Source organism: Lasioglossum baleicum, chromosome 12 (assembly GCF_051020765.1).
Source record: "Lasioglossum baleicum chromosome 12, iyLasBale1, whole genome shotgun sequence".
Taxonomy (NCBI): domain Eukaryota; kingdom Metazoa; phylum Arthropoda; class Insecta; order Hymenoptera; family Halictidae; genus Lasioglossum; species Lasioglossum baleicum.
This window is the reverse complement of record NC_134940.1, coordinates 952,513-971,176: the sequence shown is the minus strand read 5'-3', so window position 1 is coordinate 971,176 and position 18,664 is coordinate 952,513. Positions and strand designations below refer to the sequence as shown.

Sequence of the window (18,664 nt, the reverse complement as noted above, 5' to 3'; positions counted from 1 at the left end):
TCGAAATCTTCGGGTAGCGATCCGAGTAGCATTATAGATTGCAGATCCTCTGGAATATTTATTCCCGCTTCCGCCAGTTGCTCGGTTTTGCTCGTGAAATCGTTGACGTATGTAGCCATCGATGTTTCCGGATCCTTTTTCATCCTGTATAATTGTTTGTACAACGTCGCTTTGCGTACGGGTCCTTTAAGCTCGTAAATTCGTTCAAGTTCCGTCCAAGTAGCATGTGCGGTTTCCGCTCGTTTGATGTGGTTTAGTTGACCACATGTTACGCTAAGCATTATCATAGCTAGGGCTTTTTGGTCTTTTTTGACCCACACAGCAAGATTTTGTTCCGTTTTAATTTCTGTGCCGTTTGCGTACGTCCACAGCTCGTTACATGCGAGCACACTTCTCATTTGAAGTTTCCAGGACTCGTAGTTATCGTCGTTCAATTTGTCAATGTTCTGTGCGCCATTTAGTGCCGCCATATTTGCTTCTTTTTCGATGACCACGTTTTACTTTGCAGGGTACAGTTCCGTGTAAATTTTTGCCTTACTGCTCTTTCGCTTTTACTCTTTTGTAACCTGGGCCCATAACCTGTCAGGGATGGATCGTGGCAGTAAGGTTGAAGGAACACACACTTTGTATTTAACGTATAACTATTGAAATATATATTTGATATAACTTCTCGATGCGTACACGACGAGAGTCTACGCGCTACGGACGTATGTTTACACAACGTACCCTATGGGGGCACCACTCGTATACAGCGCACATCGGTATATTCTAACAATATTAATATGTAACCCTCTGTGCCGGGATGTGCCGGGCAATCGTCGTGTAGGTGCCACAAAAACTGTCGCACGTTTAATGGAACATCTTCTAATAAATTAGGTATTACATATATAAAACATTTTGTATACTTTGCTTGATTTGAAGAGCCTTACTGATGAGTCCTCTAGCGGGTCTAGGACGAAACACACCACCTTTGTTTTCCTCCAATATAATAGCACCTGGCATTTTGACGTAGTCAAACCATGAAACGATAACGTTAAAAGACTCAAATCCCGAATCGAAACGTTATATGCCCTACAACATAGCTATATTTAATGTAGAATTTGATCGAACCTGAGCGCCGAAAAACATTACTAAAGTTTGTTATTATTAAATGTTATTATTTTGTAAATAAGATTGATCTTTTATCCTAGCGCCTTTGACTACTGATAAACCCCATCTTTGTATTATCTAGAAATGAGAAGGCGCATTCAGCACTCTTGCAATCCTGGAAAAACGAGTCTACAACCGTAATATATTATCTGATAAATATAATATCTGATAAAAAATGCGTTTGCTTATATTTTTATGTCTTTGGATCGTTTTGCGTTAGCCTGATTACCAAGTTTGTGGTTGTTATCTCCATGTATATTAGCCTCGTAAACACGGTTAGTGTCCGGAAATTATTCGAAACGGCACTTTGAGTAAAATTCATTATTTGCCAAACATAAATACAATAATTGGTACATACGTATATTGTTCCCAGGCCATATCGATCATGGTTACTTTGCTAGTACCATTATAATTGCTCGAGATCGCTACAGGCGTAGCCGACAGGCTCACCGTTTGACCGTTTGCTCTCTTTTGTCGTGGCTTGCCTCATGATGTATGATCGATTAGTGTTTTCACCAGATGGTAGTCTCACGTAAAGCAGAAATATAACCGTTTGTTCTTACACTACTTTCAAAAATTTTACATGAAACGTGACTACTTGTAGAAGGCACATTTAATTCGCTTGAATGAACTAGAGCTGTAGATGATTTTTTAAGAAAAATATCAATCGGAGTTATATTTTTCTTTGTATTTTCAATCTTCTGATCCCTTATTTTTTTAAACTGTGCACCAGACGGTTTTTTTGTGGCATTTTACCCTAGAAGTGTTTTTAATTAAAATTTTTGTTTTTATTAATATAATTAATATAAAACAGTGCTTACTTAGTATGCCCATATGTTGTATATATAAACAAAATTATATATTCCTTTTCTAGTATGTTTTGTTTCACAAAAGAGAAAATATTGAAGGCGATCTAGTGTATATTTAGATTTATGTTCTGTTCACTTCATTTACTATAAGCTTACACTTGGTGAATATACATTAACGCACGAAGACTGTACTATGATGCGGAAAACCGAAAGGAAGGGTGCACGGAGTGAAACTCGACGAAGTGCGTGCAAAGGTGTCGCAAAGTCGAAAGAGGCGGAAATTCGCTGGAAATCCCGAAGTTGTGCGGGGGTGGCTATCAGGTATGTCATATACCTCAGCTAGCCGCTAGCCGAAGCCGCTGCGAATCAAGGTTTTTTACCGTCGTAGTAGTACGGGCCTGGGCGAATCTGATTGTCAGATGCGTTACAGGCCCATCCTCGGCCGGCTCGTACCTGGCCTAGGTAAAAATTACCGTAATTTGAAAAAATAGCCGGGAAGTGACAATTGAAAATCGTCGACGAAGGCCGCTGCGCCGCGCCGGATCCCGGCGGGCCGCAGGCAGTATGCTTACGGGGCCAAATACGGCCCGTGGACCGCGGCTTGCTCATCACTTGGTGTAGAATGGTCAAGTAAAATAAAAACCACGTGCAACTCTCAACAGAGTCGGTATCCTCGTTTTGCGCCCCAAAACCAGTTGCGCCGGTGGCGGTCGTCTGTTTCGCCACACCCTCGTTACGGCACTGCACAGATCTACTGGATTACATACCAAATACAACATAATTTATAGGAGAAAGGCACAAATTTTGAGTCCGGTAAAGTAAAGAGCAGCCTTTGTCTGAATTCTTTTTAGTAAATTTCTTATAAAACTTCTTATCCATGTAACTTCTTACCGTTATCTTTCTCAAATTACGTTTTCTTTTTTTCTCCTACCTAGTATGATTATTTTTCAAGATTTTCTCATTATACTATATCCTAGGACGAAACACACCACCTTTGTTTTCCTCCAATAGAATAGCACTTGGCATTTTTAACTGATTCAAATCCGAATCGAAAACGTTATCTGGTTCAAACCCGAATCGAAACGTTTTATGCCTTACAACATAGCTATATTTAGTGTAGAATTTGATCGAACCGGTGCGCCGAGAAATATTACTATTCCAAATTTCATACGTGAATAATTTTTAGAATAGTTGTCGGCAATACTTAATTCTCCAAAATGGTTCATACCTAAATATATATATAGAAAACTATTACTCCCAAGAACTAATATTCCACAGAAAAAATGTGGATTATTTAATAACAAATTTGACTATTCGAGCAGTTTTTCAAAGTATTAATTCATTAAAAAAATATGGATAATGATTATTAAATATGCATACTGATTATTATTATGTATTTCTTTTAAATTATTATTTTATATTCGTGAAGATTTGCAAAATATCTGTCTTACTATTTATCCTTACTTTACTCATGACTGCGCCAAGTATATATATTACATAAATAGCTAATTCTTTTTCTGTATAGCTTTGCATCCCAAGATCGAGGATTTCTAAAATTCCGAACAACAAATGTCAAGGGCCAGAGTATCCTCTTGAACCGAGGACACAAATCAGGATCAATGGAAACAGTCATTTGACGAGAGGTACAACGGACACTATTAACGAGGAACAGCAGGGCGTGAGTTATCCCTTCAGTGGACAACCTCCGATACGTAGCAATTATATAGGCAAGAGCATCGAGGCCAAGAAAAAGGTACGTGACATCCATATTCGGTTTAGTTAAAGTAATCGCAATGAAATCGATTTCCTTATTAGATACAGTGACTCCAAACTAATATTCGGACACTATTAAAAAGACGATAACTTTTTTAATATTGAACCATACGATTTGAACTCATTTGAGAAGCTGGAACAATTGGTTTGCTACACAACGTGAACAAAATTTTTGGGTAAAGTACCTTACGGGACCAGAAATTTTTGCCATTCTCCTATAAATTATTATGTATTTAGTATGTAATCCAGTACATTTGAACGAGGAGATATGAGAAATCGAAGTTTCGATCCTGCAGGATCAATGATTCATAAGTTATGATTGCTTAAAGTTGAGCAATTTGCAGTGTTTCTGACAGGTACGTGCGCAGCCATGTTGGTGTATAGCAGGCATGCACAGCTCTTTGCTCTCAGAGCAGCTCCCGTGCTCCCAAGTTGCTCCCCGTATGCTCTCAGAGCAGATCGGACGTATTGAAGGGGAACCCACTAAGCGTGACTTGTAAACATAGCACGAGAGAAGACGAGTGGGAGGGGCGTGGAGAAGTGGAGAGCGCGCTGGAGTGGTCAGACTACAACAACGTAGACGCCGCCCCCACTCTCATACGCTCTTCTTCTCGTCTTCTCTCGTGCTCCGTTTACAATTGGTGGGTTCCCCTTCCATACGTCCGAGCAAGGTCACTGTTCCGACCCTGCTCAGGAGCAGGGTCGATTGCTCCTGCTCCCAAATCGTCCACCTGTGCATGCCTGGTGTATAGTGACGGTCGAGCGCCGCTTACCGAGCAGAGCTGCTAGGTGCCAGCACAGGCAAGCGGTAATATCGCTAACGCAGAGGAAATATCTTGGATAATGTTTGAGAGAAAATATTTTGGAAACTGTTTACAAAAGGATATAGATTGCGGAATACATTGTTGGTTCGGCCGTGGGTCTTATAGAGTTTTTTGCGCTGATTCCGAATCTGCTCTTAATTTTTTTTCAAGCGCAGGTTTTGAGAAACATGACTTTGGAAAAAAAACGTATTTTTCAACTTTAAACAAATATTGTGATGTTATTATAAAAAGGTATTGAATTGTCCTTTACAGCAAAAGATTCTACAGACTCTCTCGAATCCAGTGATACCCAATACGAACACATTATGATTGTTTAAACATGTTTGAACAAGCATTAAAGACGGAGAGACACCACTTTTGCACCAATTTTTGAGGATATTTTTCAATTTATGTCAAAAAATAAGGATCCAACGGAAAATCGAAGGTGTCATGCGATAGAGCAGACATCTATCTTGAGAAACCACCCTTTCAAGTTTGGAACGTCGACGTTTTTTTCGAACCAGAAAGCAAAATATCTTCGCCCGATATGAGTTGCTGCCAGTGGCGCTCGGGATGGGATACGGCGCACAGTGGGTAAATTTAACCTAACTCGGTTCAAAATCAAAGAACTTTCGATAGAAATGTGGTAGAGCGATTAATTAAAAAAAAAATTAAAGCTGAAACTTTGCAGAATATGGGAAAAATATGGAGATTATGGTACGAACGTTATTTAACGTTGACAAAATTCGTTAAACTTGCACAATTTCCAGAAAACTGTAGTTTTTCCAATACCACGCGCGGAAAATTTTTTTTTAACATTGTTTTGCCGCGGAACTGTGGGTTCGCGTATGTTCCGGATCACTGCCCGCCAAGTTAATCTTGGGCAGCTAGTTCAAATTATAGAATGATCGCAAAAGACAATAATTGATTCGCTTGACTTGATATAGCATGAATACGGTAATGGAAGCGTTTCGTCCCGGACCTGCTAGTGGACTCGTCAGTAAGGCTGATCTATCAGGTCCTACCTTATACGCGCGCAGATGATGATATGAGGATTCGCGTTTGTGATTGAACGCACGCGAGGGATCTCGATTGATTTGATCCGGTTCGCGAGGGATTTCGACCGACCCGATCCCGGTTTGTCGGGTGTCCTGACCACTGGACAACGAACTACCGTGATGCTAACTTTGCACATGTGATGAACGATTGACAAGACAACGAGGACTGGAGAATGTCACGGCGTTAGAGCGTAAAACTCAACTGAGCGACTTCGTCTTCCAGTCCTAGCGCGATGCTCGTTGGATTCTCGAATATGAAATAAGATGCGCTGATTGGTTCCTGCAGAAAGTTGCATTTCCCAATCAGTACACACTTTGACTTCTAGGACCTCCTTCCCGTAGCTCTGAATGAGGCCCTGGGAAGGAGGAGTGGGGCGAGATCTTACTCGGTCGACGACGCGACGGTTCCAGGTAATTCGAGACCCTGCGTAACGGTCGCGGACGGTCCTTCGGAGGGACAAAATTTATGACACCGTGTAATTTCGAGGGTGTATAAAAACTGAACGTTAAACAGATGCCTTGACTGGTCGCCGAATGACCCTAGTTTGTTTAATCCTTGAGGAGGATATTTAGGCACGTTCGCATCATAAATCCTGTCCGAAGGAAACCTACGAATTCTATTCCTGTGCGACGGAACAAACATGCTATATATCATATCCCGTAGATTTTTTCACGCTGCTTCCAAATCTGGTCTCAAAATTTGTCTATGATTTTGCAAGAAATCGATTTTTGTGAACAAAACTAATGTGATCATTTTTTCTTTGAAATTATTTGATAACCCACTAGTTTGAAGGTATATTGTATTCTCATCTAATATATAAAAATGGATGTTTGTATATGTATATACAATTAATAGACTTCGAAACTGTTTAACCGATCAACATGAAACTTGGCACACATATGTATGTATTTTTTCATGGAGAAGGTTTTTACGCTATTCAATTTGTTGTAACTCGCCGCTGTGGATGGCGCTGCAATACATCAACTTCTACAGGGTGTCCCAAATTCGTGAAAATCCCGAAAAGAGGTGGTTCTTGAGACCATTCTAAGAGACATTTTCCTTTGCACCAATGTCAACTGCGGCTTTGTTTAGGAGTTATTAACGAAAAACACGGACCAATCAGAGCGCGTCCTGGCCCGCCGCGCCAAGCCGCGCCGGCAAGCGAGTGTCGGTGGTATGCCGTGACATCGCAACGAACAAGAGTTTCTCGATAATGTGAATCCTCTCCGATTTCGATGAGCTTTGGATACGTTGTCCAGACCATGATTCTGAACAACATTTCTCTTTAGACTTTTTGGCGATCGGCTTTAGTTTACGAGATAATCGTAAAAAAAGAGAAGAAGCAGAAACTGATTGAATTAAAAACTCACGTATTCAGTCGTAAATCCATTTGCTGCTTCGAAATGTGTGTCACTGGGTCACTCGGTGACGAACTGCACAGATGTCTTCAGGTACACGGCAGTACCGAAAGCCAAGGGACGTATGGCCAGGTCGACGAACTCCACAGCCGGTGGTAGAAGGCCTAAGGGATGCGCGGTCAAGTCGACGATCCAGAATTTAACTTTCACTTTCGAATCGATAAATAATTCGTATGTTTATTTCACACAGATGCCTTGAAATTTTTCCACACTCACAATCACTGTTCACATTTGTCAACACATAGTTATGCACTAATAATAATTGCCATATCCCTTATACTGCTGCACAAATCACAACAATCAGGTAATGCAATCACTAGACTGCGGATTTCATGCATTTGTAGCAAACATGAGTAGTTGCATTTTAATACAGTAGAGAGATTAAAATAATTTCAAAACACCAATGTATTATTTTAAAATTCCTAAAATGATCACAGTAAGAATCAAATATCTGTCTGGCTCCTGTCCCTTGTAATAGCGGCAGCCAACTTTCATTTTGCATAAAGATTCGCAGTCTCTAGCGATTAGTTTAAATATCACTATAAAAAAAACAGCTAATACATAGCAACTGTTAGCTTTGAATTTACAAGTCTTTGGAGATGTTCTCTCTACCGCGGCTCGAACGACACTGATTTTCCGCAAGATTTTTTCAAGAGAGAGAGAGAGAGAGAGAGAGAGATTTATTGTACACTGATTGTCTTACATGCTAGGGACGGATGTACGAACAAATTCTTTCAATTTACGTTTGAATGTAGGTAAACTATTACATTGCCTTATCTCGGTTGCAACATTGTTGTACATTTTCACGCCTTCGTAAAATAGGCTTTTTTGGGCACTGCGTGTTTTGCGGTATTTGATTAGAATATCTGTTGCCTGTCTCGTTCGACCTCCTACTTGTACTAATTTTTGACATATTTGCTGCGGCACCAATCCGTTTACCATTTTGTGAATAAAAATACATACATTATAATACAGTCTCTGTCTTACGGACATAAATTGCAATGTTTGCAGCATTCCTTCAATTTTCGTATAACGGTTGCACTGTAATACGACTCTCATTGCACGGTTTTGCGCTACCTGTAGTTTAGACAACTCAGTTTCACCCATACCTACTAACAAGGTTGCACAATATTCAAAGTGTGGTGCTACAATTGTTTTATACACTATACATCTAGCATAACTCGATAGATCATTACCTATTCTATTTAAAAAACTAGTCTTTTTCCCTATTTTCTTTACTATGTAGTCGCAGTGATCTTAGAATCGGAGTTTACTGTCGATTATTATTCCGAGATATTTTGTGCTTTCTACTCGTTTAATCTCCGTACCGTCTAAGCATTTTAATACAGTACCCTCCTTCAATTCTTTCCGTATACTTCTGATTACCATATAATTCGTTTTTGTAGCATTCATTTTTAATTTATTTACATTCATCCATGCTTCAATTATATGAAGTACCCTGTTCAATTTTGATTCAACTTCCACACTACCACACCCTTTTACATATATAATTGTGTCATCTGCGAACATTTTGATATTGAATTCCTCTGAACTTTGAACTATATCATTTATATACAATAAGAATAACAAAGGTCCCAGGACTGACCCTTGTGGAACTCCGTGCTCTGTTAATATACATTTGGACCATTGATTATTAAATTTAACTTTTTGAGTTCTATTGCTTAAATAAGATCTCAGCCATTCTAACACTTTTCCTCTCATTCCATACTCATACAACTTCTCTAATAGCCGTTCCCTATCTACTGTCTCGAACGCCCGTTTCAAGTCCAGAAATATAACTCCTACCACCTCACCTTCATTTATTGTCAATTTCCATTCATCAATGACGGCTTGAATTGCCGTCTCACAAGAGTGATTTTTCCTAAAGCCCGATTGATGTTCTGTTATTATATTATTGTTTTCTAAGTACATTTCTATTTGATCTTTTACTACTAACTCTAAAACTTTTTCATAAATTGGTAATACATTTATTGGTCTATATTCACTGGCTTTCTTCGGTTTACCTACTTTAGGAATTGGTATTATTGTGGATATTTTCCATCCTTCGGGACATATGCCATTACTTAATGAACTATTAATTACTCTCACTAATTCATCCTTTATAATGTGCACGCTTACTTTTAATAGATCACTACTTATTCCTTCGTCCGTTCCTTTCTTGTTTGGCAAATTCATAATAATTTGTTCTATTTTATGTACATTTGTTACTTCAAAGTTTTCTATAATTCCCGTACTTTCTATACCGTAGGTAGTTTTTTGGCTGGAACTGACCGCTTCTCTAGGCTTGATAGACTTAATTATTTCATTAATACTCTCTATATAGTTACGGATTGGACGGGATAAGAACACTCACAGAATTTGGACGAGCACACTTTATTCCCGTCTTGCGGTTAGTCGCGACAAAACACTTTATACAAAACTATGTACAGATCTCTAGCCAAATTGTAAAGTTGACTAGAGCGAAATAAAGAACTGAACAAAGTAATTGTCGTGGTGTATAGCATGAATTCAAGCAGCGTAGCTTAGAATGTAGATGTACTTTGAATCGAACTAGCCGAGAAAACCGGGTGCAACGACGCGCGACGTTTTCGTACCGATGCTAATTAACGATTGATCTAGATCGACCAGCAGCGAGAAGTTCTCTCTCACCGTCGGAGCGATGACTTTGCGATACGAACCGCTGGGCCAATAGAAACTGTATTAGCCCAGTCGATAACACTGTCCAACACCAAATTTGATTTCAATATACTGTTGGGTCCTTCTTATAGAGTTTTTTGCGCTGATTCCGAATCTGGTTTTAATTTTTTTCCTATACGTCCAGTTTTTGAGAAAATGGAGTTTTAAAAAAAGACATATTTTTCAACTTTAAACAAATATTGTGATGTTATTATAAAAGATATTGAATTGTTGTTTACAGCAAACGATTCTGTAGACTTTCCTGAATACAGTGATATCCAATATTAATACATTATGATTGTTTAAACATGTTTAAACAATGATTAAAGACGGAGATGCACCACTTTTGCACCAATTTTTGCGGATATTTTCGAATTTATCTCAAAAAATAAGGGTCCAGCGAAAAATTGAACTATACCACGCGAAAGAGCAGACTTTTATCTTGAGAAACCCCCCTGTGAAGTTTGCATGGTCGACGTTTTTACCGAACCAGAAAGCAAAATATCTTCGCCCGACATGCGTTGACGCCAGTGGTACTCTTCCACTAGCGCGGTCGTTCGTCGGGATACGGCGCGGCGCGCTGCGATGAAACGGCGCGTGGCTATAAGCGCGCAATTATGTCAGCTTACTTAAATGTAATATTTTATTAAATGTTATATTATTGTTATTTATTATTTATTAGTATATTTATTCTGTATAAATTATTTTATGTATTTTTTAATGTTAGTCTCTCGTTTATAGTATATTTAATACAAAAAATACCTTTTGTAACAAAAAAATAATTTATTCACACACTACACTATTACACTATTTACAATGTTAATATATATGTGTACACTATTCAGATATAATACACTACTAAAATACATATATTATATACACAACAACTAAAATACTATAAATAACTATAAATGTTTTTTATGAAGTTTTATACGTAGCAATGCAGATTTGAAATGCTTGACACGACTGATTTCAACAAACACAAAGCCGAAACTGAACTCTGGCATCAGTTTTCTTAAGAACCAACACGATATTTTGAAATAAATGACGGTCTACGGACAACGGAATACATACAATGTAAGGAAAGTCTGCAATGCGGTGACTGAAAAATTTTATTTTCAGTAATTGTCGTCTTATCTATGTATTGTAATTATAGTGCCAATGAACACTCGAGATTCTTCCGAGTAAAATAAGTCCAAACACAATATAAACGGGACTATTTTTATTGACTTAAATACATAATTAAAATAGTTTGCTCCATATTAAATCGATATAGTGTATTATATCTGAATAGTGTACACATATATATTAGCATTGTAAATAGTGTAATAGTGTAGTGTGTGAATAAATTATTTTTTTGTTACAAAAGGTATTTTTTGTATTAAATATACTATAAACGAGAGACTAACATTAAAAAATACATAAAATAATTTATACAGAATAAATATACTAATAAATAATAAATAACAATAATATAACATTTAATAAAATATTACATTTAAGTAAGCTGACATAATTGCGCGCTTATAGCCACGCGCCGTTTCATCGCAGCGCGCCGCGCCGTATCCCGACGAACGACCGCGCTAGTGGAAGAGTACCACTGGCGTCAACGCATGTCGGGCGAAGATATTTTGCTTTCTGGTTCGGTAAAAACGTCGACCATGCAAACTTCACAGGGGGGTTTCTCAAGATAAAAGTCTGCTCTTTCGCGTGGTATAGTTCAATTTTTCGCTGGACCCTTATTTTTTGAGATAAATTCGAAAATATCCGCAAAAATTGGTGCAAAAGTGGTGCATCTCCGTCTTTAATCATTGTTTAAACATGTTTAAACAATGATAATGTATTAATATTGGATATCACTGTATTCAGGAAAGTCTACAGAATCGTTTGCTGTAAACAACAATTCAATATCTTTTATAATAACATCACAATATTTGTTTAAAGTTGAAAAATATGTTTTTTTTTCAAAGCCATGATTTTCAAAAACTGGACGTATAGGAAAAAAATTAAAACCAGATTCGGAATCAGCGCAAAAAACTCTATAAGAAGGACCCAACAGTATATTGAAATCACAAAAAAAGTTGAAATTTGTTGGACAGTGTAATCGATCCGACGGCGATAGCCTATAGCGCGGCGCGCTGCTAATCGATCATCGATCCTCGCGATGTCGCAAGGATCAGCCAATACGCGGGCTGCGTGGTGGATCGTGCGTCACGATCCTACGACACGCGTGGCCAATCCCAAACAATATAGTATAAGTTAAATTTATCTGCCAAATTCCAGTTCTGTATATTATCTAATATTTCAAAATCTACATTATGTATTTCCTTTGGTCCCATTATCTCTCCTCTTATTACTTTCTTTAGGGTTTTCCACATCATTTCCGAATCATTTTTGTTGTTGTCTATCATATAATGATAATATTCATTCTTTTTTTCTCTAATTAATTTAACTACCCTATTTCTTTTAATTTTAAATTGTAGCCAATGTTGCTCGTTACCCGTGTGTATCGCATTTACATACGCTTCGTCTCTTTCCTTAGCAGCTATTCTTATATCCTCCGAGTACCACTTTTTCCCTTCCCATATTTTTGGAATTTGGAATAGCTTCTTTGGTGCAAGCGTATCTAATGCATTCACTATATTCTGTACAAATCTCTCAGCTCTTATATTTATGTCCAAATCATTTCTATGTGCAGATCTTACTTCTATTGCCTTAAAGAATTCATCTAAATGAAATTTACTATAATCCCTACTGATATGTCCTCTATATTTATTACCGCTTTTATTTGTATTTAGTTCAATACTTATGCACGAATGGTCTGTTATCTTTGGCGTCTCGTGTACCTTACAATTTAACTTAATGTTAGCGAAAACTACATCTATCAATGTTTTGCTGTCTGTCGTGATCCTCGTTGGGTTATCAACATATTGCTTCATACCTAAACCTAACATTTCTGTTTTTAACTTTTTTGTATAGTATGAGTCAGCCATTAAATTTATATTAACGTCCCCTATCAATATACATTTATCTTTTACCAATAATATGTCCATTGTATTTACTAAAAAATTTATAAAGTCGCCGTCAGACGCGCTCGGCGAGTGGTACACCAACGCGATCATTCCTCTATACAGGCTACTTTTCACTTTTACTGCAATACACCAACAGTTTGATAATACTTTATCTTTTAATACTACTTCGTAATTTAAATCGTTTCTTATATATAAAATGACTCCTCCTGTGTTCCTGTTTTCGGCATCACATCTGGCAACACTGTATCCCGGAATATTCACTTCGTTATCTTCAATGTCTTCAACCAATCTAGACTCCGACAGTGCCAGGATCGCTGGATTCATTCTCTGCATGATTTGATGTTGAATTTCATCTTTATGAGCCATTAGACTTTGAGCATTTAAATACATAATTTCTTCCTTCTGTGGTTGCTACAACGTAGAATCCCAGCCGGTTCTCTTTTTTTCTTCTTCTAACGCTCTGATATATGTTGGACACTCTACACTCACAGCCTCGTGTTCATCGTTTATTTTTAGATTGTACATTTTAATTTTGTGCATACAGTTCACACATCTTTTCTTGGTTGTCGTACAGTCATTCGCTTTATGATTTCCTGCATATTTGAAGCATGTTTCTTGCCTTGTACAGTTTTTGGCAATATGATAATATCCCCAACATTTGTAGCATCTCTTGACATTGAAGTAGTCGAACACAAAACACTTTCTCCATCCAATGTTTATTTTTTCTTTATTTAACATTCGCTCGTGGGTTGCTTTATCTACTTCAAGTAATAACGAACCTTCTTCTCTTTTTCGCTCATTGACATTCTTTCTCGCTTTAATAATTTTTTTCACTACTCTTATGTGGAATCCTTCCTCTTCCCTATTAATTTCATTCTGTTTTAGTATTGCATCTATCAGGTTTTCGTCATCCAGGTTCATTTCTTCTTCATTAACATTTACAATTTTTATTTTCGGTTTCCTTTTCTTCGGTTCTGCAATTTCAAAATCCTCTCCTAGCTTCTCACAAACTGTGTCTTTCAGTCTTTTTATCTCTTTCTCACTCTCACATCCTAAGATAATCGATCCTTTACCTCTCTTCTTAATTTTTGTTATTCCTACACCTAAGTTTTTGATGTCAACTTTTTCTTTTACTAATTTCTTGGTCGCTTCACTCTCTTGGTCTTTCTTCGGCTTGACAATTAATATGCTTTCCTTCTTCTTATCTTTCGCTGCATCGCTATAACTTTTTATTTCATTCTCTGCTTTATTTGTGGTATTATTTGTGGTGATCACCTGTATGCTTCTTTTTAAATCTACAATATCCTGTTTAAAGCTTACTAGTTCCACGCGAATTATTTGTTTGATCAACGTCTTAATTTCACTTCTGCATGTTATTTCATCTTTTATATCCTTCACTGTTTTAATCAGCCAGTCTATTTTAATATCCATATTTGATTGTTTGCTGGTATTTCCCGACGTACTACCTGTTGATCCTGTAGATCCAACTGATACAGTCCTCTCTCTATCCGCGACCGTCCTCTTCCCGTCCATCCTATCTCTCTCTATTACAATTTGATGGAATGGACCTTCACACTTTATATATTCCTGGCCCTTATAGGCCCTATGTTTAGAGACGCATCCCGGATGATAAAAGTATTGAACACAAGTCTTGCACTGCACAACCACACTCTTCACTTCTTTTTTACATGCAGAACAGTAGTATTCTGCACCGCCGACTTCACTCATACCTTCTTTACCGACTTCTCACACCAAACTCTGACCACCGACGAGATACTATTAAGGAGGCCGGCGCGGCCGTGCAAGAGTGTGTGGGCACACGCACACATCGCTAAATTCGCATATACGTATATGCAATTATAAGGTTTACGACTTTTCGTTTTCACGCTTCAGCGTTGCAAGGAGTAGTTCAGAATTGGTCAATTATGATTCCTAAAAGTCGTGGTACGGTGGGTACGGAGCCCAAAATGCATATTTTTACGTTATAGAGGAATAATTTGTAATATTCGGCGGAGACGAACAACAATTCGGCCTGTCACAAACGACAATACAGCACCTCGAGGTTCCGAAATTTTGCACTAGTAGCATGACAATCTGGTTCCGAAAAGTTTGACGGTTGGACGTTACAAATGTTCCAATAGAATACGGTTGATAATGCAGGTCGATATTATATTGTCCATCGATAATACAGTGTCCATCGTCCATGCAAATACTAAATTTATTGAACAAAAACACTGGTACGCGAAGCGGCTATCTTCTGACGTCTTGCTTACTTCGGTTGCCTCGTGACAGGCCAATACCAGTGGTGTTGGACAGGCAATATCTGCCGAATATTATAAATTACTCTAATAACGGTATAACGGTATAACGTACGACCTGCATTATCAGCCATATTTTATTGGAACATTTGTAACGTCCAACCGTCAAACTTTTCGGAACCAGATTGTCATGCTACTAGTGCAAAATTTCGGAACCTCGAGGTGCTGTATTGTCGTTTGTGACAGGCCGAATTGTTGTTCGTCTCCGCCGAATATTACAAATTATTCCTCTATAACGTAAAAATATGCATTTTGGGCTCCGTACCCACCGTACCACGACTTTTAGGAATCATAATTGACCAATTCTGAACTACTCCTTGCAACGCTGAAGCGTGAAAATGAAAAGTCGTAAACCTTATAATTGCATATACGTATATGCGAATTTAGCGATGTGTGCGTGTGCCCACACACTCTTGCACGGCCGCGCCGGCCCCCTTAAAGACTGCCAGCCTTACGGGAGTTGGCGAGCCTAAAATTTTTCGGTGTTCTCTTACGCCCTCTAGGATATATTCTGACTGGAGTGAGAAACAGGAGGCCACCGACGGCATTTCGTCGGTGCAGAAGACACTGTATGTATCGTGTTAGCAACGCGCCCGCGCGCTACACTCACCAGCGTACCTTTACTATATCCGTGTGCGCTGCTTGTGCGCTTATGCCAGCCACAATCTATTTTTAGCACTTGCCATGTTGCCATGTTGTATTGCTTTACGGCGGAAACGAAACTGAAATTCGGCTGTCGAGCCGTCGAGCGTATGAATGGCAATCTGGAGCTAGCATTCGAGTCCCCGTGCAGCGGGGATTTTTTTTTATTTTTATTTTTCATTACTTTTTTAATTACATTTTTTAACCTTCCAAAAAATTAAAAATATAAAAACTATGTTCAAAATATGTATTCATTTAAAATAGAAACGTTTTGTTACTGTCATAATTGCATTAATAAAAATATATTAATACCTCATTATACCTATAGGTATATGATCGAGAACAGGTTGATGGTATTTATTTGGACTGATTGGAGAATACGAAAATGCAGGAAGTATTTTTTAGTTTATGAAACAATTTGTAGATTTATTAGTTGTCAAACAAATAATAAAATAAATTGTATAATATATATAAATTGATTTTATACTAGCATACACAAGTTTATTTGATCTTCTGTCTTCCTATAATAAAAAAATACAGTCATAACTATAATTATAATAGAATTTCATAAAATATTGAGGTCATTGTAAACTCATCTTTTTTCGCAATGATGCTCTAATTTCATTGCTTATAAAATGTATCATAATTAAACTACAATTATCCTAATAACGTAGAATGTAGTACATATTAAGTTTTAATTACCAGGATTTCCTTCTTCGACGTTAAGCACCCTTTACTGCTTCTCGTAATTTACATATATGTACATTAGGCTGGACTTTATTTTTCGACCATGAAATTTTTTGGTCCCGTAAACCAGAATTGTAACAAATGTTGAGAAAATGATCTGGAAAAATGTTGGGGCCGATTGGATCATGGGAAAATGAGGCGCAGCAAATTTGAAAATTTTGAATTTTTTAAATCTTGACATAAATAGACGTTATGATATATCGTTGAATTTGTCTTTTTTCTCTTTAAGAATCCATATATAGCATAAACAGTTGTTGATAGAAAAACATCCGTGACCTTGAAAACTTGAAATAATGACTTTGAAAAAATTTTTTTTCTCTGATACTATATCCACCTCCTTATATACTACAACTTTTGTTTGAAGAGATTTTTCATACATACATAACTGACAGAGATATTAAGGGGCGTAATTTGCATTATTCGGAAGCATACAACTGCGCATATGTATAGCTATTTTCATAGCTACATGCTGCCGCATAATGCAAATTACGCCTCGTAAAGGAAAAAATAGGACTTTTGAGGCAGATAGCGCCCTAGATCGATGTTTTATCTAGCGTTTTTGACTAGTGAAAAACCCCGTGTTTGTATTATCGAGAAATGAGTAAATGAATATTTTGCAATCCTGGAAGTCTCTCTACTCCCTTATAAATAAATTCATTAATATGCTCTAATCTACAAAAGAAAAACAGTTATAATATCGGAAAAAGAAGTTATTATGAATAATAAGTAGTCTGACTGAAACATAGACTGAAGGTGGTCAATGATACCGCTGAACGGGGCGTTAAACTAATGGAGGATCATAATAAAATTTTATATAGAAACAAAGAGGAGAAATAATATATACTATACAAACTGTGATGGAATATCGACAGCAGTATCCTGACGCCACAAAACAGATTTGTCAAAGGATTTTTAAATATTTTTTAATATAGAGAGAAACACCTGATCAATCCCTACATGCGATTAATTGCATTTTTAAGAGGTATTGAAGACAGCTTATTAACTGAGAGTTATTAAATTTTTCATTTTCCTCAGAGTCAGTAAGTTCTTTATTTTTCTCAGAGTCATTAAGTTTTCCATTTTTCTTGGAGTTATTCAATTTTTCATTTTCCTCAGTGTCATTAAGTTCTTTATTTTTCTCGGAGTCATTAAGTTTTCCATTTTTCTTGGAGTCATTGAATTATTGCCATACTTTACCATATTGTAATCTTCTAGGTGTATTGTATAACTTCCGTAAGGATATTTTAATGATATTATCGATACATATCTAAGTTCATTCGGAGAAAATTCGTTAAAAAGCTAGAAATATTGTCTTTTAAGTTTTTCACATTAAACGTGCATTATTCAAGCTTTAATACATATAAAGAGCAGGCACGTGTTTGGCGAATATACCTAATGTAGTTCTAAAAAAACCAAGTATATTAAAAATCACGTTATAAGTTAAGAAAGAAAACCATTATTACCATTATCTATGTCATAAGAACGCAGAGTATTTGAATTTCGGATAACGCAATAACTCGTCCGCCCGAACTTGTTCGATTCTTTTCGTACCCACCCGACGAATTCGAAGTCGAATCGACGGGCCGCCGGACTTTCTGCGACCCGATCCGACCCGAACCCGAACATCGAGCGGCCCGCACATCCCTAAATTATTTATAATTATAAATATATTATATTAAATGACCTATTATAATAACCTATATTAGGTAATTATGATCACACTTTAAATAAGTAAATATGGCTCAAATTGTGCCGTATTTAGGCTCATTTTAATTAGAAGAATCTCACAAATACGTTGGTAATTCCGTAAAAAAAGATTGAAAAATAAAAAACTTTCCTATGTGCATTGATGTAATCGGTACGCAGCCTTTTGAACTGTGTCGGCTGCCTCGTACCTCAGTCCCTCTTTGTCGTTTACGCGCTGTCGTAAAAAAAGTTCTGGTACATATGTTGATAGTCTAAAAATATGATCACAATGCTATTTTTCAATTTCTCTAAAAAACCTGCATTTGTCGAATTTTTACGTGTTTTTCACTTTGTGTGTAATTAACATTTTGAACCAAAAAATCGGGAAAAAATCTCAAATATCAATTTCAATTAAATGCAATTATATGATTAAATTAATGCAAGTAAATGGGGAAAATTTACCGAAAATTGAATGGCACAACGGCTGTTTAAATAATTCGAAGGACTACCACGTCCGGCTAGGCCCTTCAT

General features: G+C 37.2%; 2 protein-coding genes across 4 annotated transcripts in view; one reads left to right on the top strand and one right to left on the bottom strand.

Moving 5' to 3' along the window:
* LOC143214707 (cholecystokinin receptor type A) overlaps positions 1-18,664 on the top strand; it is a 635,098-nt gene that overhangs the window by 572,568 nt on the left and 43,866 nt on the right. For all 3 annotated transcript variants that reach the window (XM_076436060.1, XM_076436058.1, XM_076436059.1), the window contains one exon: positions 3,484-3,711. In XM_076436060.1, coding sequence (XP_076292175.1) covers positions 3,484-3,711 — 228 coding nt within the window. The remainder of the gene's footprint in view (positions 1-3,483; positions 3,712-18,664) is intronic.
* LOC143214708 (uncharacterized) lies at positions 13,152-14,505 on the bottom strand. Its single transcript, XM_076436061.1, has one exon. The coding sequence runs from the start codon at positions 14,466-14,468 to the stop codon at positions 13,152-13,154; it is 1,317 nt and encodes a 438-aa protein (XP_076292176.1). The 5' UTR covers positions 14,469-14,505.

Excerpts from the sequence above, each read along its gene's own strand:
- LOC143214708 (XM_076436061.1), bottom strand. The coding sequence starts at position 14,468 with ATGAGTGAAGTCGGCGGTGCAGAATACTACTGTTCTGCATGTAAAAAA.